Source organism: Falco rusticolus, chromosome 8 (genome assembly GCF_015220075.1).
Source record: "Falco rusticolus isolate bFalRus1 chromosome 8, bFalRus1.pri, whole genome shotgun sequence".
Taxonomy (NCBI): Eukaryota; Metazoa; Chordata; class Aves; order Falconiformes; family Falconidae; genus Falco; species Falco rusticolus.
This window is the reverse complement of record NC_051194.1, coordinates 61,864,765-61,888,049: the sequence shown is the minus strand read 5'-3', so window position 1 is coordinate 61,888,049 and position 23,285 is coordinate 61,864,765. Positions and strand designations below refer to the sequence as shown.

The 23,285-nt window shown below is 47.2% G+C and overlaps 1 protein-coding gene across 1 annotated transcript in view; it reads left to right on the top strand.

The window, feature by feature from the left end:
• Positions 1–5,929: 5,929 nt before the first annotated feature.
• TMEFF2 (transmembrane protein with EGF like and two follistatin like domains 2) overlaps positions 5,930–23,285 on the top strand; it is a 130,521-nt gene continuing 113,165 nt past the window's right edge. Inside the window, exons 1-4 of the mRNA XM_037398460.1 lie at positions 5,930–6,371; positions 7,708–7,817; positions 13,847–13,976; positions 16,983–17,009. Of these exons, the coding sequence (XP_037254357.1) occupies positions 6,191–6,371; positions 7,708–7,817; positions 13,847–13,976; positions 16,983–17,009 (448 nt within the window). The 5' untranslated portion in view covers positions 5,930–6,190. The remainder of the gene's footprint in view (positions 6,372–7,707; positions 7,818–13,846; positions 13,977–16,982; positions 17,010–23,285) is intronic.

Here is a 23,285-nt window from a genome sequence, read left to right as displayed (position 1 = left end):
CTCCCTTGAAGATGTTTTGTTGCTCTTCAGGAATAAACACTGCTGAATAACCATGACTTTATATAAATAATACGCTCCCTACAAGCTGCATGAAATGTTAAAACTCCAGAATGGACTATAAACGGATGCATAAATCTTTAGGATCCATGCATTTCAATACATCTATTTAAAACTGAAGGTAAAAGTATCACAGTATTTATTCGCATTTTCCATGCCCTTTGTGCAATTTTTTCTGACATCAATTTCATGTGTGGAGCAGCACAAAATAGTGTTCCAGTATATATTGCAATACTTTGTTCTGTTTCTTGGCATGTGCCAGCACATTCAGTTGAAAGTAAAGCGTAATACAAGACAGCTTTTTTGGCATAACAGGTCACCAAAGTAGTGGAATGTTTCAGTCAAAACTCAAAGTGTGAGACACATTGCTGAAAGGCAAGTTGTCTTTCAAGAAAAGCTGAGACCTTTCTTCATCTTTATACATGAGAAGTCTTGCTCTGAAGCAGTTAATTACAATGAAAAATACAGCACGCTTTTCTCCTAACTGGCCATGAATTGTACTTGGATTACACACTAGTTCAAGTGAAGAGTGAGAGCCATATTTCTCTCACAAGTAAGGGGAAAAAAAAGTCTGACAGTATGTAGATGAATATAATCTGCTTGTTGTTTATAGACCCAAAGGATCCCTCAGAGCATTAAAAATCCATGTGATATCCAAGAGTGGTATACTTTGCATTGAGATACGGGATTTAGCTGAAAGCTGTATAAAATCTGTAAAATTGCATGTAGGCAAAGAGTACCTACTGCCTGTGTGTTCAAGTGAAGCCATGTGTACTTTTCCTGAGCACATAAAAAATAGATGATCATAAAATCTGCTGGAGATTCACAAACTTCTGACAGGAGCATGTGTGTAGGCTAAGGCTGCCAACTTTTGGTCAAGCCAGGCCTGAAAATACACAAATCTGAAACAGGCATTGTTCTTCTGTGGGGGGAGAGACTCCAGCTTCATACTCAGCAAGTCCATACAGGCTGTGCGTGCTTTGCTGGTTTCTGCTGGAGCAAGAAGCATCCTTTCCTTCTGGGCTGGGTCTTCTAAGTGGCAACTGGCCTCCCAAGCCTTTTCTGGTGTGGTCTTTGGAGTCAGACCTGCTCTTTTGGCAAGAACTGCCATCAGAAAGAGGTGACGCCTCCACTCTCCACTCCCTTCTTTTTAGTACTGGGTAGGACTTTATTTGGTCATTTAATCTCTTTTAAATAATTTTTTTCCCCTACTTCTTCCCCCCTCCCCCCCCCCCCCCCCCCCGAAACTAACATTGATGGTGGCATCTTCCTCATGAATGTGGTGTGGCTCTCATGCTCTCAATAATTGTGCAGAGTGGATTTTATTTTTTCAAAATCTGTACATGTGTGTTTCATAAACCTGTTGCAATATGGTGTCAGTGGTGAGGAGGCTAACTTAAATGTCCCTTGGACATTTGTTAGGATTTGTCCTTAGCAGCTGTGGAACCTTATCCTGTACTTCTAGTGCTGACTTGAGGAAAACATTGTTGATAAATATTAGCTGGGCCATAAGAAGCCTTTTTTCATCGGTATTCCTGACCCTGGTCACCTTCCTAGGGCCTTTAGAGAGTGTCTTAGAGATAAGGATCCATGAACTCAGCTTTGTGGTCTTTGGGTAGATAGAGCAGAAAGAGAGCGGGTGTTGTGCACCTATAACTTGCATTGCTGAGGAGGTTTTGCTATACTTGTCTGTACCATTTGGCTTCTCCCAAGTTCTGGGAAACTTTTTCGAAACTGCAGGCTTCCAAGAGCAGCACAGCCAAGATATAATACAAGTGTGAATAACTAAGGTTGCATAATTTGCCGCTAGTACACCAGCTCCTAGCCAAGCACAGCAACAGAAGGCATTACTCACAGACATGGCTACGTGGGACTGGGATCAGGTGCAGTCTGGCCCCAGGGCTCAGCTGCTGGCTACTGCTGCCCACTGCAGAACACAGCCAGGGCACCCCTGCCCTTGCTTTGAGGCTTTCAGAGCACCTGAAGCATCTCAACCAGCTGTTTTTCATCTGGGAGCTGATCTCCTCTGAGCACCGGTACATGTGACATGACCATGTGTATTGGATAAAACTATCAGCCTCAGTGATATTGAAATATCATGACCATGTGTATTGGATAGATATTCGTATCAGCTGCCTTTGAGGCCTCTCATCTGCCTATTTCTTGTAACGTAAGCATCTTAAAACTGGCACAAGCCTCAGAAAAGCTCTACAAGTAATGGGTTTAATACTCGAGATGTAGCCTCCCCCCATCACATCCTAGAAGAGCCCTTCCAAGAATGGTTCAGATAGCTTTTCTGCTTCTCTGGTGCTGGAGCCAAACACGTAACCACAAGGAGCTATACCAGTGGCTGTTGGTCTTCGGTACTTGGTTTGGACACGGAGAATGGGAAGCCAGGGCACACATGCTGTGACCTCAGTATCTCACTGAGAAGATACTGGTTGCAATTTGTATGTGACATTGGCATAATGCTGCCTGCGTGGTGGTGAACCCACCACATGGTTTACAAGGAGTAGGTTTTATGTAGCGGTGAGATGGGATGGGAACATCAGGGAGTACAAGAATGCAGGTGTCAACTAGCCTAAGTGTTGAAGTATAGCTGGGAATAATGCGTTACCAAGAGATTGTGTGTGCAGTGTTGCATTAACAGGGCAGAAGAATGTATGCTCTGGAGCCAGGAACTACATAGAAAAATGATTGTATCTCAGTCTCTACAATTCAAAAGAGATTGCTAGAGAGAGTAATGGAGAAATTGGGCTCGTGGGTCTAGCTTGGAACACTGTCAGATGTATTTTTATCATAAAAATGTTTTTATAAGTAAAGTTTTCATATCAACAAGGAAAATCTTTTTAAAGAAAATGCCAGTGGTAGTCACAGCAAAAAACGTAATACTGTGCCTTAAGCAGATTGCCCTTCAGACAGTTTCAGGTTCATAGTTCAAGCATCATGTTGTGACAATTACAGGACCTCTGATGGAGCTTCCATATTCCAAAGTCAGAAAACAAGCATAAAAATAGAGGGACTCCTTTCTCTCCCCAGGCAGTGCCTGTTGTCTGAGTGGCTGAAAATAAAGCAGGGTAAATATAAGTCAGAACCATGTGCCTGAGATTCAGTCGCTGCGGTGTTATATGGCACTCTGGGGAGAACACGGGCCGTAGCGGGGCTTCTGCTGCTGTATTTAATGATACTCTGTGAATGCCAGATACAGTGGCGGTATCATCTTGGGTGTGAGTTATAGTGACAGGAAAGATGGATCAGAGAGGGTCTCGCTGCAAGACTGGGAAAAACTGTTTCATTCCCTGTATCATCTGGTTAAAATGGTGCAAAAATAAGGAGGCCAGTGGTACCTTTCTGAACTGCAGCTATGTGGAAAGAAGGGGGTTTGGTGTGGAGGAAGGGAGGAGGAGGGTGCAGGAAAAGAAAAAAAGAGAGAATGAGAATAGAAACCGTAGGCTGTGGTAATTGCAACCAGGGGAAAATAGAGCAGTGAGACCACATAGAGGAACCAGGGGAGTGGGAAGAAGAAGCCAGGGGGGAGCAAGAAGAAAGGAAAAGAGCAAGCAGGACATTCCCCTGGTGAGGCTGTGCGACTGTGCTACCTAGACAGCCAGGACATTTTTCATTTTTAAGCACCTCAATGATCAGCCAAGCAGAGAGCTGAGCTTCAGCAAGCAGCGAATAATGAATATGAGAAAGAAGAAAAGAAGTTGAAAACAAAGAGGAAGAGGTGAGAGGGGAAATAGAAGGAATATGATAGTAAATGGAATAACAGAATGGCACACACAAAAAAAATAAAGAGCTAAAGGGAAAGAAAAAAAAAACCTTAATCTGACACCAGGTGCTCAGCTGGCAGATGCTCTGTAAGCCCACAGAAGATGAAGGATAAGATTCTGTGCAACCACTAGCAGGCAGTAAAAATTAATATTTCCTTTCTGCTAGGTGCTGCTTAGGGCTTGATTAGTCAATAGGAAACAGTAGGCACAGGGATTTGTGTGGATCTTCATCAGAGCCTTAGCACATATTGGAATGTGCAAATTGATACCCTTTTAATTGTAGCAAAGGCTTCTGGACTGCAGGTGGGTAGATAAGGTCAACACAGATCGTGGCAGGCGGGCAGGGCCAGGGCAGGGACCAGCCGTGTAAGTATGGGGCAGAAAGGAGGCAGAAGAAAACCTGTCATGGAGCGTACGGAGAAGCCAGAAAGGAATTACAAAAGCATAAAATATTCCTCAGCTCTGGCGTACCAGGCCCTCTTTATGAAGGGATCCCAAGCAGTAGTACTGTTGTCTGGATTTGCATAGAGCCCTCAAAGTGCGGTTCCATCAAATACCGTCAGCCAGTATTTTTAAAAAGCGAGTCCTAAATCTTTACCTTAGGGGTCGCAAAGGAGGTCACGCGTTCGGGAAAAGCAAACTTCCAGCAGGGCCCCTCCTCCCACTCATTCGGGGGTCTCCAGACCCGCCCGCAGCGGCCCCCTTCAGGGCTCGCCCCTGCCCCCCCGGGGGCTGCTGCTGCCCCGCGGCGAGGGGACGGGGCAGAGGAGGGGGCAGGGCGACCCCGGCCGCCTCCCCCCGCGGTCCTGCCCGCTAGGATGGGCCCGGCGGCTCCCGCCTCCCCCCGCGCTCCGGCCCGAATCACGGCGGCCGTGCCCGGGGAGCGCTTCCCTGCTGCCGTCTGCACCACCTGAGCCGATGGTTCCGTTTCGGTTGGCGTCTAACGTGCCCTCGCCCCGCCAGCGCCCCGTCCCGCGACGCACGTGCAGTGCCGGGCGGGGGGCAAGGGGTCCCGTTTACCTGGCAGCAGGTGTGTGTCGGCTCCGCTACGCCCGTGCGGCGAGCGGCTGCGGGCTCGGAGACGAGAGGAGGAGGGGGGTGAGGCTGAACAGCCCCCAGCCCTGCGGCGGGGCCAGGGCAGGGGCCGGGGCGAGCGGCTCCCAGCACCGCCTGGGGAGGCTGCGGGGGCACGCTGCTGCTGCGCTCCCGCCGCCCCGGGAGCGGGGGGCAGCCCTCACCGTCCGTCCCGACCGCCGCCTCCGAAAACTAGAGCCCCGGAGGGGCGGAGGATCCGCGGCGAAGGGCGCAGCAGTGAGTGGCGGCTCCGCAGCCCCGTGGCAAGGCGCCGGCTGGAGGCGGAGGGAGGCTGCGGCGGGGCTTCCGCGCCCTCCGAGCGTGCGTTCGGCGTTGGGGGGCAGCGCACCCTCCGTGCCGCGGTGATGGTGCATTTTTCCTCCGGCTCCGTCGCGGGGATGGTGCTGCAGCCAGGCAAGGTGCTGCCAGCCGACCCTAGGCAGGCTCTCCCCGCTTTCCCCACTGCGCTCGTTCCTTCCCCTGGTCACCTCGCCCGCTCCAGACCCCGCAGCTGTGCCAGTGTTTTATTTTCCTAAACGTCGCAGACGCGCGTGATTAAATACCGGTGCGAGGCCAGCAACTTCAGCAGCGCCCGGGCGTGTGTGCGCGATGGGGGGGACGGGGTCGCGTACGGGCATGCCTGCGCGCCCAGGTGAGCTAGCCCACCCGCGGCTACGCGCCGGCCGGGGGGCGAGGCGCACACATGGGTGGGCGCGCAGGAGGGGAGCAGCCCGGCCCTCGCCCCGTCGAGGGTACCCGCAGCCGGCGGTGCAGGGCTGACGGCGGGCGTGCTGCCCCCCCGGCCCCCCCTCTCCTGCCCGGCCCGGCCCGGCCCCGGGCGCTGCCGCGGGGCGCAGCAGCATCGCCGGCCCCGCCCGCCGGGCCCCGCATCCCGCTCGGCCAATGGGGGCGGCGCGGCGGCGGCACGTGACGCGGCGGGCCGGGACCTGCTGCTTCCCCCGCGCAGAGGGATGCGGGCGGCAGAGCGGGGCAGGCGGCGGCGGCGGCGGCTGCGCGGCGGCGGCCCCTCCGCGCCCTCCCCCCGCTCCCCGCCGCCCGGCCCCTATGGCAGCCGCTCCCCGAACCGCCGCCGCCCGCACCCCCGCACCGCCCCGCCGGGCTCCGCCGCTAGCCCCAGCAGCGTCGCGCCCGCCTTCGGCCGCCGCTCGCTGACCCGCTGCCGCCGCCGGCCGGGGCCCCGGGATGCCCAGCGGCCCCGCCGGCCGTCCCTGCCGCCCGCCGCGCCGCCCGGGGGGCACGCCGCCGGAGAGTTGAGTTAGGAAGTCATGGTGCCCTGGGAGCCCTCCCCGCCCCGGCAGTGCGGCGGCGGCGGCTGGACGCTCTGCGACTGCTGCTGCTGGCTGCTGCTGCCCGCCGTGCTGCTCGTCCTCGCCCGCCCCGACAAGCTGGCGGCCTTCCCTACCTCCTTAAGCGACTGCCAGACGCCCACCGGCTGGAACTGCTCCGGTAAGCACCGGAGCTTCCCGCGCCTGGCCCCGCCGTGCCCCGCCGGGCGCTCAAAGTTGCGCGGGCGAGCCCGGGGGAAGACAACTTGAGCGGGCGATGCCGCGTCCCGGTCGGTACGCGGGAACGGAGACGGCGAAAAGTGCCGGCCGTCGCTCCCGGCGCGGCGCGCAGCCCCCGGGCGACCCGCTGCCCCCCGCTGCCCCCCGCTCCGCGGGGCCGGGCGTGCCGGCCGCGCCCTCCGCCGGTGCGCAGCGCTGCGGGCGGCTCCGCGCTGCCGCGGGGCACCTCGGCGCGGGAGCGGGCAGCCGGGCCGCCTGCGCGCATCCTGCCGGCGGCTCCTCCCGTGCGCGCCGGGGCGAGGGCGCGGCGGGGTACGGGCACCGGGAGCCCCGCGCCCGCTCCTTGAAGTCGGGTGACCTTTAGAACGAGTTTCTCACGTAGGGCAGCAGCCGGCCCTTCCCGAAACCCAAAGTAAGCCTGGATCCGGCTGCGATAGCCGCCGAAGGGAGAGAGCCTTTTGGGGTAACGTGTGCCCCGCACGTAACGTGTGAGACCTGGGGGGGGGGGGGGGGGGCACTGGCACTGTAAGCTCTTCGCTTCAAACATGTAGCGATACGGTTAAGAGCGCTCGGATGTGTTTTTTAAAAAAATCGATGGATTTAGATCTTAATGGGTTTGGAGTCTGATAGAGCTGTTTTGTTTAATACCTTGCCGCACGTTGTTGGAGTGGGAAGTCAGCTAGCGAAATCTGAAATTCACGCTTGTATTCGTGAACTGAATCTTCAGTCAGATCTGTTGGTTTTTCCCAGAGAAAATGAAGGCAAAGAGCTAGGTTCGCTCAAGCGGCTTGTGGGGAACCTAGCACTTCTGTTAACTTAGAGGTGATCAATCTTCATTGGGATCAGGCAGACCATCACGGAAAACATACAGCCTGTTTGTCTTTATTATTGGGGGCTTTATTGCATCATGGGCTGGAGAAATCCCAATCTGGACTTTTGTCCAACAGATTTGTGATCAGATGGGGATAAGTTGATGACATTTCCACCCTAACATAAAGAAACAGCATAATTACCAGGTGACTTTTGAGGAAACGGAGTCTGTGAAATAGAAAAAAAGTGCATGAGGCATTTGGGAATAGAAACTAAGAGAAAGACCGAGGGAGAAACAAGAGAAAAAGTGGGAAACTGAGGACGGGGAAGGACAAAAGAAAATCTGGACTGTGTCATTTCGTCAACAAGGTTATTGTGCTGCGTGCATTAAAATGCAATCATTCTGTATTGTTCCTTTTGCTAGACCAAAGCTGATATCTTTTTTTCCCCCCCTCTTTACATTTGAGGTTATGATGACAGAGAAAATGATCTCTTTCTCTGCGACACCAATACCTGTAAATTTGATGGGGAGTGTTTAAGGATTGGAGACAGTGTGACTTGTGTCTGTCAGTTCAAGGTAAGAAGATTGATATTTCATTCTCTAATTCACTAATGAGAATACAAATCAAGGATCTCCCTTTATAACCTATCACTTGGCAATTTATTTCCCTACGTGCAGAGAAGTTAGAGGGAAAACCTGGCAGCATGTATAAAAGCTGACAGGAGAACCAACTGGTGTCAAGAAGACACAAGTTTCTCTGGGAAAATGCAGATGCTGTGGCTTTAAATGTCCCTTTGGGTTTGCAGTTTCAGGTTGTGCATTTCTGATTTTTTGTCTCTGCCCTTTTAACAAAGATTTAGAGCCCTTTCTAAATTCATTTTTGATACAGATCATGGCTTATTGTATTCGGAGTTCTGATCTAGTTAAAGAAATGGATCTGTAATGTGCTTATGCAATATTTTCAGGAAGGGCTGCATAGTGACAATGCTCTTGCCTGTTTATCTGCCCAGCTGATCAGATTAAGGAGCAATCCCGCTGTTCCCAAATCATGAACTTCCTTTAGCTTTTATATAGTTTTAGGGGGGGTGTTACTGAGTAGTAGGGGGGTTTCCTGCTATTTCTTCTCTCTCCCTCTTCCAGCTGCATCTAAACCTCAGGCGTTCTCAAAGTCAGATGATTTCATTATGAAGGATTCCATTTAATATGTTTTAGCCAACTCACAAAACAGCTGTGCTTTACATAATGACCTGAATAAAAACGGAACAAATTAAAAGAGTTTTAAGCATGTATCAGCACGTGTTGTATGTACATTTATGCCCCTGTGGTTTCTTGCATTTTAATGTGGATTTGTGAAGTTGTGGAACTTGTAACACTGATTTGTATGTTTACAGTAGAGCAGGCCAAATAGTGCACAGTTCAAGATTGTGCACATCTATAATGATTAAGTAGTTATTGAGCTTTGATAGACTATTTGCTTTGAAGCATGACAAGTATCGTTTATATTTCTAGAGCCAAATGTGTCTTCAGAGAAAAAAACCCCAAATGATAAATTCCTTCATTTAAAACAAAGAAGGAATTTTCTGTAATAAGAACAAGACAGTTGTTTGCTGAAATGCTTGTGTTTCCGGTGTTGGGAGAGAATTCATATTGGCCATGGGGTTTTGTTTTTTTTATTTTGTTTCTAGTTTGTGTGCAATCAAAAATTCAATGTGAGAATGCTGTTTTGAGCATTTGCCTTGGCTCAGGATGTGCAGTGATTTAAGGGTGGGTCTGTTTTCTCTTTTCAAGAAAAATCCGTAATGCAGTGAGACGTCTGTGACTTGTCCCATTGCCTGGCGGTAAGCTAGGGCAGATGTTGTGCCATGAGCACTGAACTTGGAGCAGCCACAGGACATGCTTGGGTCTTGTCTTTGGTCCTGGTTTGGTGTTGCCATGTGGTATAAAGCAGTGGACTCATGGCCTAGAAGGAGCAAATTCAGACGTTGCCATCGGCAGGGAAGAAGGCATTGGGAGCACTGTTTCCCCAAGGCAGGATGCTGGTCCCTGGTGATTTGCAGTAAATGAAGCCAAATGAACCTCTTTGTGCTGTGTTGTCTCCTCTTCAAGAGGTGAATACTATATATTTGCTGCATCGAGCAGTGCTGTAGGGGGCAGTTGAAACAAATCTAAGATAATCTGAGAACTTATATATGAATATGTAAATGAAATTAAAAGTATAAGTTGGGCAGTTGTGGGCCTGATCCCACTAATAAATGGGTTGAAATCAACAGTAATCTTCGGTTTCAGCGCCCTTTGGATCAGGCCCTGTAAACACTCAGAGCTTTTTGTCTTGATTTGAGCCCTCTGTGGAGCCGCAGGGCTGGCTGTGACCTTGGAGGGCAAATTACCTGTGGCTGATCCTGTGCCGGTGCTGCAAAGGGCGGTGCGGTGCCGGGGGCTTCTGTAGTCAAACGTGTCCACTTTGATACAGGCAGAGCTTGGGGGGATGTTAACTTCTCTTGTAACATCAGTGGATAATGTGACAAGCCAAAAAGATACGCCACCAGAGTAGAAAATTAATTTTGAGTGTGGTGTCTGAGACTGGCCAAGTAAGGCAGAGCTGGCCAAGTAGTTTGTGTCATGGGTAAGGGGGTCCTCCGTCAGAATTCAGGTCCCCTGTTTTGATGATAGCTCTCTGGGGTGATGGTTAGCGAATCAATAGCAGAGTCCTCATCACTATAACCATATTTTATGTTTTCTCCAGAATTTGCCAGGGGCTTTAACTGCAGCTTGAAAGAATAGACAAGGATGGAAAGCTAATTTTGCCTCCATACTGTTGAAAAGCCCTGGGCTGGCCAGCCTGTGTCTTGAGGGGCTGAAGTGGGGAGCAGGGCGTTTGCAGTCTTGGTTTGGGTTTTTCAAACCGGAATCACAGATGCACAGTGTCTGTCCAAGTGGAGTCAAAATTAATTTATTTTTGTTTGAAAGGGTGGATATGATCAGAGATTCTGGAACACCTGAGTTAGGCTTCCATCCCTGGAAAGCCAGCAGACGTGTGCTGAGAAAGGGATTCATAGTGGTTGGCTCTCTTGCCGTACTCTACTGCAAAATGATCGCCCCTTCACTACTTCCTCACAATGAGATGTGTATTGCATTGGAAAACACTCTCCTGCTCTGATCAGTAACTGCAGATCTGTCCCCCGCTCAGGGCAAGCCCATACCTTGGTGTCAGCAGGGCAGGAATGCGCTGGGCCAGTGCTGGCTCCAGCAGTGGGGCCGAGTGTGGGAGAAAGCACCACCACCGCTGCCCCCCCTGCACAGAGCAAATTCAGCGGGGCCACCAGAACAGCAGGCATGTGGTTGGAGACATGGCTCACTGGGGTCTGCACCCTAGTCTGCCCAAAGCCACAGGTCTGGCAACCTGGGGTTTTTTTCCATCTTAGATTTCATGTACATATCTAAAAATACTTCAGGGTATTTCCATCAATGTTGCACGCCTCTTCTCTTTGGTCACCACGAGACCTTGCATGCATGTTGAATCCTGTACGTGCCTCAGTGTTTGTGGTGCTGGAACATCACCTGGCCAGCTTGAAGCTTTGTATCATATTTCTGGAATATATTTTCATGCTGCTTGGTTCAAGATGTAGGTGACATTTTTGGACTAGTTAAGTAGGAGGCAGTCAAACTTTTAACAGTGTTACCAAGAGAGGGAGTTATGCAAGTTATCATTTTCTTTAGAAAACAAACCTTATGCTTTCAGTGCCTAGCACTGACCCCCAGCGCTTGGCAGAGCTGGTTTGTCCTTGGCTGTGATAGTGGGCACTCCGGGCTGCTAGAGGTGAGGAAGGCAGCCTTTGTATGATATTGGCTGAATTGCATACATATGTTTCTTGCTCTACAGCTGAATTTTATAAATGTGCATATGTAAGAGAGAAGGGGACAGTATGGCACTATGCTGCTGCTTTAGTGGGAGTTTTGACATGCATTCCCCTGGGTGCTTGATCAACCTTTACTTGAGGGGTGGAGAATCATTCCCTCATCTACAGCTTGTTTTATTGAGCCCAAAATTGATGCCAAAAACGTGTCACTGTACTGGGGAAACTGATAGTCAACATCTAATTGTCCAGTACTAGCAAGTATTTTGTGATGTGAAGAGCTGCAAGTACTGGATTTAGCATGGTCAAGTACAAGAGTCTGGCTCTAGTGGGTTAGGAGTAACCTGGTGACTAACATCACAACCTTCTCATCGGTGGTCGTCTTTCCTGGCTACCTTCCAGTACGGTGTCCTGGTGGCTCGTAGAGCCATCCCAGCTCAAAGCCAAGGGAGAATCCATCTGGAAGATCTCACTTCTTTTGTTCCTTGTGGCTCCTGCCTTTTCCGTCTTAATACTGGTTGTCCAAAGGCAGTGGTAGGAAAAGTGGGCAGCAGATGAAGAAACACATCCTTGACCAGCATGATTTGCAAAAGAAAAGGCTGCATCACCTGTGCTCATCACAGAGTACCCCCCACCTCTGCTGCCCAAAGCCAAGCTTGAATGTGGCAGGAGCCACGGGAGAGATGGTGAAGCTTCTGCCAGGAGAGTTAATCCTTCCTGGAGCCCTGGTGTCTCTCAAAAGTGTTTTGAAATTGCCAAGCTTTGGAATAAGCTCCAGCGTAGCTCAGAGCAGCTCTGTCACTCATTTCTGTGGATCAGGATTTCACTCTTGATGCTGTGTGCTGCTAATGTAGGGCCGTCTGGCCTTTCAGATTTGCAGCTGAGTCAGTGTAAAAGATCGTCTCTTGCTCTGGGCAAAACCAGCAGAGAGTTTGCTGCTGTGTTTCTGGGGAGCAGGATCCAGCATTGTAACAGTGTAACAGAGCCTGTTGAGAAACTTTGGGCCAAATTCTGCACAGATTAGATTGCTCTGGGAAAAGGTCCCATGGGTGGCAAGCAGATAATATGTCTAAAGCAAGCATGATTTGCTCCTTCCTGCTTTAAAAAAATTGCACCATTGTGTTAATTGTCCTGGTTAAGTATTCCAGATCAGCCTCCAGCAATCGTTGAGCTTCTGGATGAAGTTGGCATTTTCTGCTTGCAACATTACTCAGATTTGGAACATAATGGTGAAAATAGCATAGAAACACTTTTTAATGAACTGTTTAAAATCTCTGCGTGGAGGAGTCCTTCGTTAGAAGCGGAAGGAGAGGATTTCTACTGTTGTGGCTGCTGGTTTCCTTTCTTGTTCCAAGGGAAGAGAGTGCTGGGGGTGGGCAGCAGCTTGGGAAGACAAGAAAATACAATGCACGAGGAAAATGTCATTTGATTTGGCCCAATCAAAATGTCACTCTGACCAACTATGAATAATTTCTTGGCAGCTGCTTTGTGTGGAGGCCTGCAATTAATGCAATCTATGCAATCATTTGTGTTAATCACTTCTGTAGTCATTCACGTTGAAGCATATTTGATTTTTATATCCCTGGAATTTCAGTTCTGTGTTTTACATTGTGCCTGACGAACACACCTCAGATGCTTTGTGGCGTAGTACAGCTAAATAGGAAGTACGATTTCTTTTTAATTTTTACTTTGATTTAAACAGAGGTGAGCATTTGTAAATAATAGTTGTGATCATTCCATTTGTTATAATTAAACAATGAGGCATACCAGGAGTACAGTAATCATGAGATAATCATATCCCCAGTATAATTACCATGTACAGGGTATATCCAAGAATTTCTAAGCCTCAGAGGGTGATTATCTTATGATAACTGCACCCGGTGGGTGCCCAATTTTCAATATAAAATGGAATTATTTTTATTAAAATGAACAACAGAGGGCAAAGCTGTCTTTCAGTGGTAGAGGGAACAAAGCAGGTAGTTTGCAGAGCTGAGCAGGAGTTTTGAGCCAAAAGAGGGGTGTGTAGCATGAGTAACTTCAGCGCCCTTTGGTGTGCGGGCTGAGCGTGCTGCAGTGCTGCTGCTCCTGCCCGCTGGCCACCATGGGGAGAGCTTGGACCTTTGTGGAGCATCCCGGCCAGAGCTTGCCAGGAACAGAAACAGCTCTGCAGAAAGAGGGATGGGGTTTGATCATAGGTCTCTCAGAAATAATTTCCCTCTGTCCAATCAGTTCTAATTATAGCTAAGTACTTAAATAGAGTGTTATATACATGCACAGGCAGACACTTTGGTGTATGCAGACTGTCTGTGTAGCAGCGAGGGTGTCTATGCGGGAGGAGGGGAAAAGTGAGCCTGTTCGTTGCAATTTGTCTGTAGCCATCCAATGGAAACACATGAGCTGCTATTGCAGATGCGAGGAGCTGTTTGCCTTGCCCATCTTAGTTCCCTGGGGATGCCCCCACATCCTCCTCGCAGGGAGAGGCCTCTCTGGGGGCACTTACTGACCACTTTGCCCATTCACATTACCTTTTCCCTAACCTGATCAAGTCTGGTTTACACTTCTCTGCCTTTTGCCTTTTTTAAGAATCCCCCCTCCCTCTCCCCTAGTAGCTGTAAAGGTGAAGAGTGTCTCCCTTTCTGTGGTTTTCCCAGGGGTTTAATACTGGAAGGGGGCTGGGGGGGTCACGCAAATGGGTCCTGTGCCACCCCACTTGTGTGACCAATGCTTCTGCTCTCTGTCCCTTCCCATCAGTGTAACAATGACTACGTGCCCGTCTGCGGCTCCAACGGCGACACCTACCAGAATGAATGCTACTTGAAACAGGCTGCCTGCAAGCAGCAGAGCGAAATACTCCTGGTGTCCGAAGGATCATGTGCGACTGGTATGTATAATGCACTCCAGGCTGCCTGCAGACCTTGCCGTGCCCCTGAATAAAAGAACCTGTGGATGGCGAAAGCTATTTGAATGCCTGCTTTGAATTCATTACAGAAGAATTCTTTGCAGTCTTAGGCATGAGAAGTTGCTGCCATCCTTCCCTGTGAAGTCACTAACTTAGCACAGGCTCACCATCTATGATACAGTATACCCTTGACACTGTTTTGAAGAGCCAGCACAGAAGTTGATTTCTTTTTTTTAATACGTATCTTGTGCTCCTGATCATCCTGTGCGCTGCGTACACTTCTGAGCTGCTACGCCTAGTAACTGGAAGCAGATTAAATGAGCAGATGTCTGATAAATGGGCATCTGGATTACCACAGACCCCTCCGTAATCTGGAGAGAGAGAACTGGAGCATTATTGCCTGCAATCCAGTTTCTTAGCTTTTTCTTTGTGCACGTAGGGCTAGATTCCCAGCTAGTATAGTTCAGCAGACCCCTGGTTGTAATGCACCCTGCCAATTTACACCAGCTAAAGATTTGGCCTGAAAGATGCTTAACAAACAAGTCTAGGCAACAGGTTTTACTTCTGGACCTGCTGGAAGAATTCATTAAAGAGCATATGTGAAAACTGACTGGCATTTGAGACATCTTTGCTTAACTCTGAGCATCGTGAGCTGTTTGTACCTCCGCTTTTATGAAACAGCTAGAAAGGTGAATGAGCAAAATCAGTCACAGAAAACTGAGTTGCTTATGTGCAGGAGTTCTTGATGTTTTTCTTTTGTGCTCAGTATCTGTTAGAGGTGGGCAGTGAAGTTAACTTGAAAAGAGCAGGAGGAGTAACTCTTTGTTCTTGAGAGAGTTCTTTAAACTTAAAGCAGAATTTTTTTCCTGGCTGAGGATGGAGGAGTCAATAAAAAGTGCATTAGACAAACTTTTTGCAGTGCCGCAATTTTGTGTTTTGTACACCTGAGAGAAAATAAACTCCTTTCTCTGGAAATGTTGTTCTTCTCTGAAGCTGTTACCTGACAATTTTCAAGAGGGAAAAAAACATACGCTGCAATTTTTTTGTCTATAAATTGGTATTAAGCAGAGCTCAGGCTGACAAAGCCTATTGTGGCGTAGGATTTGTTCAACTTGGTGAATTCTCTCAGCGCAGCAACCGGTCTTTTTTCATTCAAACTTTTTGATTAAAGGGATAATTGTGAAGCTTTGCTACATCTTTTCTTAAACTTCATGCCTACTGGCAATGGCTGTGTTGGAAGCATTCTCTCTGAAACACATTTCGGATTTCAGAAACAGAGAAGGAAAAAAAAAAAAAAGGCTTTCCTGAAGTCTTGATCGTTTGGCCTTTTTTTCTTTCTCCCAGGAGGAGGCTCCTGAGGAGGCTCCAGCAGAGAAGGGAGCAGCCATGCACCTCAGGTTTTCCCCATGGGATAGGGATCTCTGGAGGGTGCCTAGGACCCCCCAGCAGCGACCTGGGGTGCTGAGAGGTCTGGCAGTGGGCAGCCCTCCTGGCCATGACCGGCAGGCGTCTGGCTGTTGAAGGGTAGGGGCAGGAGAGACACAAGGTTTTTTTCATGGAATCACAGAATCATTTAGGTTGGAAAAGAGCTTTGAGATCGTCAATTCCAACCGTTACCCCAGCACTACCAAGTCCATCACTAAACCATGTCACCAAGCACTGCATCTATTCAAAGTGCCAGAGAATATGGTAGTTCACTGGGGGAGGCCGGTGGTAGCAGGCATTCGTTCCTTTCTCTGTGCTGGGGAGACCTGGCACACCTGGAAAAGCAGTACTTCCCAGAGCCATGAGGGCATTCTAATGAAGACACGCTCCTTTCCCCAGTAGCTCATTTGGGAAAGAGCATCAGGACAGAAGATCAGATCAGGAAAATGCAGGAGATGGTCACTGGGAAAACCCACCATTTTCTGTTCTCTTTTCCAGCCCCTTTTTGCATCTGTCCTATGCAGTCTTGCTGTGTAAATCTTCCATTTTAAGCCATTTTTGTGCCACGTTTATTGAAATAAAGGTTTTCCTTTTTTTTTTAACTTTGAGCAAGGATGGCGTGTGCAAGCCAGTTCAGGTCCACCAGACCTTGCTGTCAGTAAATTAGGTCTAACGGTTCATAGGGTAATTGGATCCCAAAGCAGCCTTTCCAAACTCTGTCTATTAATCTTGATGCTGATAAATGGATAACCCCTCCACTAAGGGGGAGGTTGGGATGATAACCTCCCTCCCTTCCCTGAAAAAGAAATTCCTCTTATGGATTATTTTTGGTAACCCTACATGTGTGTGCATTTCTGTGCTTTGCCTCGCTTGGAAAGTTTTGTAATGAAGCTCCGGGCTTGGCAATGTCGTGATGTTGCACTTTCTAAATTTGTGACTCTCGTCATTCCAGCCAACAAGACATTGAGCAGAGGAAAAATAAATATGAAATACTCACTCAATTTTGAAACTCAGCAACAACCTTGAGAAAAATGACATTTTAATAATTTATCTAAAGGTTTTGATTGTTATTTCCAATTTCCATTTTTTCCCAATTTTTCCAATATTTTCCAATAATTCCCATGGTTTATTCCAACTAGTTAAGATCTGATGAGCTGATGTTGTTTTGTAACGATAATGACATGAATTTCCAGTTGGCCTGGCCTTAAAAAAATGGGTTTAAAAATTGTCTTTGATGGTGAGTAGTGGGCAAGGGAAGTAACTTTGCACAGCTGTTAGGAACAAAGCTTTATCAGTCTCAGTACAACAAAATGAGGTAGAGGCTGATGAGGACATTACAGCAGTCCAGGGCTTAGGTTATTTTAGTCTAATATAGAGACTTTAAAGAAAAGACATGAGAAAAAGATGGTTCGAGTGAGCTACATTCAGATTAGAACTCGATGATTTACCCAGGGATGATACCAAATGTGAGGTACACTGTAATACACTTAACAGTCTTGCTTTGCATGCTTACAGGACATACTGTAGAACATGAATATAAATTTCTTTCTGTTCTTTCTTCAGATGCTGGCTCGGGATCTGGGGACGGAGGTAAGAGTCATCTTTTAGTATCTCTGTGGTTATGTGTACACACGTTGTCTTTCACAGTTTCAGATTGTAAGTGGATAGGCTTTGCAGTTTACTTGTGACATTGCATATTGTCTTTTGTTTAGCTTTCTCTCTGAAAAAAAGTGGTATTTTGCGTTTTAGTCAAGCTGGAACCTAATAATGACATGCTGTTTTCTAGGGAAATTCAGAAAGCTGTGATATTTTTAATAGGACTTGGAATTATTCATAGCTTGTGCTAGGAGCTCTATCTCCATCTACTGTTACAGTTGCACTCATTTGTTTTATGTTTAGAGTAATATTTCTTTTGTTTTAAAACATGAGCCAAACCCTTGGCTCCTCCTCACTGGAGGATTCAAGCCAAATATTTTGTGGTAACGGAGAGCATTCTTTCAAAGATATGAAGAAATGTCAGAGGGAAAGAACAATGTGCTTTTATAAGAACAGCAGCAGCAAAAATGAACGTGGAAACAGTCCAAACCCTTCACTGCATACAGGGGGATACTGTAAAATGCAGGAAAACTTGCATTTCAGTTCAGAGTTGGGGATTGGTTTTTTTATTATTATTTCTTAGGTGCAGTCATTTATGGGTTTACTTGTTTAACGCTGGTTCTAGGGTTTGTGACCAGTCGGCCCTTCCTGGAAGTGTAAGTGTTGGGTCTGGGCAGTGCCCTCCCCCGGGACAGGGAGCGTGACTGCTGGGAGCTACTTGCATGGTGGGGCCAGTGGGTCAGGTGGCGCTGGGGGCTGGGAGGGCCAGGGCTAGCTGGGGTGGCTGTGGAAGGTTGTCTTTAAGCGTTACCCTCATTTCTGCCCAAGCCCCCTCAGTGAGCTCTGGGAGCAGGGGAAGGGCAAGGTCAGCATCAGGCAGGGTTGCTGCTGGGCTCCGCAGCCTGGGGCAGCCACCGGAGCTGAGCCAACTTTCTGCATAAGGCACAGCAGGTCTGGGCTCTTACCTGGTTTTATGGCTGGCCCTGGCTGGATTCAGGTTTTTCAAATGCAACCCTGTTGTTTGGCAAAATATCACCTAGTCCTCATGTAGTTTTGGTAACCAGTAAATCAGAGAACACAATGTATAGGTAAAGTATTAGTTTTACCCATGAAGTGGCCAACAACATGAGCATATAAGGAGCTTGCAAGGGACCTAATTTTCCAAGATTGGATGCAGGCTGCTTCCTGGAAATCAGGACTCTTTAATATGCTTCAAATCTGGCTCCCCAGAAACTTAAATACTGCGATTTGTTGTCAAAAGTTTTGTCCAGCTATTCCTATTTAACTCTAATGTCCTTTTAAATTGTCTTTTTAAACTACTACACCAAAGAAATTCCTTATTCAGTGCTTAACTGAAATCTACAATTCAATTTATGTTTATGATAAGATTTTCACACATATGGTCAATATATCAGTTTTCAATGAAGTTGTGCGAAATTAATCACGTACGTACCAAGGAAAACAGAAGATCTCCCATTCGGTTTATAACTGCGGAGGTGAGGAAACAAACTTGGCTGCTTTCTACAAGTAATGAATTCCATACTCAAAACCATGGGAATTTAAAAACAGAATTTCCAAATAGTTTCATTTTTAAAAGCTAAGGTTGACGAGATATGAGCAGAACAGGACCTTGGGGACTGACTGGGCAGGTAGTAAGAAAGCAGATTTGTGAAGGAGATGGAACCAAGTTGGTGCATGTGTTTAAAGGTCTACAAAGCTGCCTTGTATTATTCAAGATTTAGTAGGCAGCTACGGCTGTTCTTAAAGTACAAAAGTATATTTATGTGCCCTAAGAAGCTAAATCCAGCCAAGTAAATGTTGTCACTACATCACTCTTTACTAGACACGGTCTTGTTGTAAAAGCTGTAATAAATTTTGGATGTCATCACAGTAAGTCTTGTAAAACCCACTCCAACAATCTTGAGTGGGATGTTTTGTTCTGTGAGAAGCCTGAAATTTTAGACAATCTTCTGTGTTTTCTGGTTTTTATGAAAGTTTTTGTTTCTTATGCTTCTCATGCATCAGTCTTGACTAACAAACTGCTAACCAATGCAGCATCATATTTTGCAAAAATAAGCCATAGGGACCCTCCCAGCTGGCCATGCCTCTGCCTCAACCAGCAGAATGGGGCTGTCCTGGACGCCACGGCTGTCAGGCGTGCTGGGTCCATCTGCAGCAAGGTACCCGCTGGCAGCCCGCAGGAGCCGCCATTCTCTTGCTGATTTGCCCCTTTTCTTGTTGCTGTTGGAGTGCCAGCAGGGCACAGGCTAGCGCTACACTTCAGCACTGCTGTTTGCTCTGTGTTTTGTTTCCACACATTGTGTTTTGCGCAGCTAGCAGACTTTCTGGCAAGGTTCAGGCTTGTGCAACTGTTGTGGTCGGTCTTTGGGAGGTTCCTTGCAGCCAGAGAGACCCAGATAGGGAGCCCTGTGGGACTGCTGTGGGCACAGGCAGGGTGAGTAGTGCCTCCAGGGCACGGAGTAGGAGGCTCTGGTTAAAAAGACAAAAAGTAGATGGGCTTCTACTTGAAGGCACCTATAATGGCTGATCCTTCAGTCTGAATTGCTGAGGACCGTTAGCAGTGGGAATCTCTGCCTCTCAGCACTTGTAGGTGGAAAAGGGTGTTGCTTCTTACCGGAGCCCCTCCATATTATTCCCATGGGTTCCCTTAGTGCTCTTGTGTATCGCTCTGCAAGCTGTGAGATGAGGGAACCAGCTTTTCAACAGAGTTGTATCTCGTGGTTGGATGTCTTTGGTCTGATAAGATACATGTCTAATAGGAAATTAACTGAGCTTGTGAACTAGTAAAGGGCATCGTGTTTCTCCAGTCCTCGAAACATGGCAAGTTTCTTGCTTTGAGGTGGTTTCTCCGCTGACTGACACCAGTTCAGCTCTCAGTGATGCTTCTCTCTCAAGGATGCTCCTGTCACATGAAGTTACAATTGGTTAAGTGTTCAGAAATTGCTGAAAAGAGGTTGATGCGATGGGCAGACACACAAAAACACATTGTGTGTTTGTACGAACCTTGTTTTCTCAGAAAACTGGACAGAGTAGGAGCAAGGAACAACATAGCCAGAGGCCGTGTTTTGCCGGCCACGATTCCCTTCCACACATTCCTACCTGGGTTTGCAGAGAAGTCTTCTCAATTCATTATTTAGGAAGTGGGGGTTTCTGCTTTCCTGTCAGGGATGCTGGGATCAGAGAGGTCTCAGCTTCTTAGCACTTTAATGATCTTGAGGGCTTTCCAGAGGTGATTTAATCCTTCTTTATGCAGCAATAGCATACAAAAGTCCCCTTATTTGTAAAGTGGTGGAGGAATCTTAATCTCATTTGATTACTGAGCCTTCAGTATGCACTTTGGGGATATCCAGAAAATGGGTAAGAGCAGTAGGTGTTCAAGCTTCTTACTGCAGAAGACATTTTTCCCTGTAAATGAAGACTAAAAATGCAGATCAAAAGCCGTTTCTGTGTTTTGATTGCAGAAGCTGGGAGTGTGGTGTGGAATTATTTAAAAACTCGTATCCCAGAAAGATATACTAATCAATGGCAGAAAGAATGAATGTGAAAGAGTTTATACAGAGAGTAATTTAAAGAGATTCCATTCATTTTCATCTACGCCGTTCTCTAGACAACTGGGTTTTTTTAGAACCCAGTGATTCATGTTTTGGTCTTGAGCAGCTTTATAATGAATTCTTGCTCATTTCCTAGCTTTCTGCAGACAGCGACAAACTCAAGATGCAGTATTTCATTACGGCTCTTAATGTGCTAAGAGCATGTCTCCTTGGTTTCTTTTTTACACTGAACCCTCCTTTCCCCTCCCTGCATTATCTGTATTTTTAGCTCTGTTGATTGGCTTGCTTTCGTAGTCCGATGGGCTGACTGTGGGTGACTGTCGCGCCAGGAGATCCCCCAGCACAGCAGTGCATAAGCACCTACGTTGAGTTACTTTCCGAGTGTCCTTCAATTTCCATTCAAGTCCTGCTGACTCCAGTGGGAATTATATGGGGCCCTTGGGTACACAGATCTTATCCTAGTTTGATTTTTACATTAATTCTTTATGACCTAGACTAAAGCAGACTGAAAAAACAAGTCATGATTCATCAATATCATCGTCACCATTTATTATTATGGTGGCATCTAGAGGTGCTAATTATAAGATTAGGACTCCAGTGTGGTCCACCCTGATACTGCGAGGCACTTCTTCACCCTGAGGGAGAGAATAAAATCTGTGAAGCAGCGGCTGCATACCCAAGTTGGGCAAAGGTATCACACTTCAACGGCTGAATTGGGAATAACACATGCTGCTTCAGAGCCAAACCAGTGCTGCATCTTTTGAACCACGCTGTTTGTCAGCATACCCATATGAAGTCCAGAAAGAATCAGAGATTATACTGCTCCCTAAGTTATTCCTAATTTTTTAGATAAACCTGGAAATCAACAACCTTAGAAGCCACCTTCTTCTCCCCCTCTGTCTGTGTCTCCCACTTTGTGTGTGTATTTTAAGGACGAGACTGGCTTGTTTGTTTGTTCATTCTTTCAATTTATCCCTTCAGTCTTATCCAGAAAAACTGAAGTCCTACAGCTCTTTGTAGGTGCCAACATGTAGATTTAATGATAGATTTTGAATTCTGGTCTGCCTTTCCTGTTGGCTTAAAGATGTGTGGGTAAACACATACATATTATAAATCTGTACGAAGCAGCAGTCATCTTGAAACACCAACCCAGGGAAAATAGGGAGGGAAAAATTAACGCTTTGAAGCCTAGATTATTTTTTAAGGTAAACTGTAATGCAGCACGTATATCTTTTTTTTCTTTAATCAACAGGCAAATGACACTTTGACCTAATTGCATTTGTTCTTCTCTCTGTGCTGGTTTTGTATGACTAACTTTGAATTCGGCAGCTCTGCAGCTTTTCCACTGATTTCCCTTTCTGCTTTATTACAAGGTTGATTGATGGGCAGGGCTATGCAGAACACAATGAATATTGCTGTAAACACTGTCCTAGCAATAACACTTGAGCCAAAATACACCATAAAACCTGGAGTGTGTATTGGTTTGAATGAAAGAGTGTATAAAATGCAATACTGATAAACACACACATACACACATGTTCTCAGTATATGGGAAAATACTGGGAGTGTGTTTAACCTGTGAAAGAAAGAGAATTCATATTTTGAGCTACAGATCCCGTCCTTTCTTTGCTCGGGTGTAATGGGTGATACATCCTTCTCTCATGTGAATTCCGAGTATCTGCTGACCCCACGTGCTATCATCAGCTGCAATAAGGTAATAGGAAAGCTTTTTCTGCTCTAATTTAATTTGGGAGGTGTAATTTAAAGCAGCATCAGAAGGTACAGAATCAACTATAAGCAACGTGCACTGACTGGGTAAATACCTCTGGAGGGAATGTTTAAATCTTAAATGATTGACCTGACTCTGGATGGTCAAATATACGTCTCCTTTGTTAAACAGTTTTTTACCTTGTTAACCTCAGCGTGGCACTGAGCCCAAACCAATAAGCTCTTTGAAAGGCCGGGTTTATTAGCTCAGGCTCTTTGCTGTCCTAACGTGATTACACGACTTCTAGTTCAGGGCTGGCGCGCATCTGACCTATGTAAGAGTTAGATCAGGAAAAGGCAGTTAATGTCTCTTTGTGGCCTTTAAATATTAGGAGAGGATGAAGTTCCTATGGTTTTGTTGACTAGATGAGAAGCACTTGACCATTCACAAGTACTGAAATTTTAGGCCGCTGCCGCATGCACCTTGTGTTGGGTAAGATGCATTAACGGTTTTGGAAATCCTAGGAAGGTATGGAAATGTCAGGAATACCAGCTTTTGGACTCCTCTCAGCCTCTCATTTGAGCTAAGTACTCAGCTAATCGACCCTGCCTGCCTGAGATGTTTCAGCAAATCCCCACAGCCCCTAAGGAGTTGAAGCTCTCCAGGGTTGTATGTAAAGTACCGGTACGGGAGGTAGTGGTTTTGGATTTAGTCACCTGGGTTCTGCCTCTGTTTCGCTTGCTGCTTCTGAAGTTAGAATGCAAAAATCCAATGTGAAGTAATGCATTTTATCCCTGTGCTTGCTTTGCTATGAATGGGCCAAAGTCCTGGCTGTGTCCTTAGTGCGAGGTGTGAATGCACAGGTCCCGTCAAGCAGACTATCAACACAGAGAAATACTGTGGGAAAGAGTTGACCCACAGTGAATGATCTGTGGTCCGTTTTCAGCCATTCCTGCAAAACTTAAGAAAATGAATAGAAAGTGCCGTGAA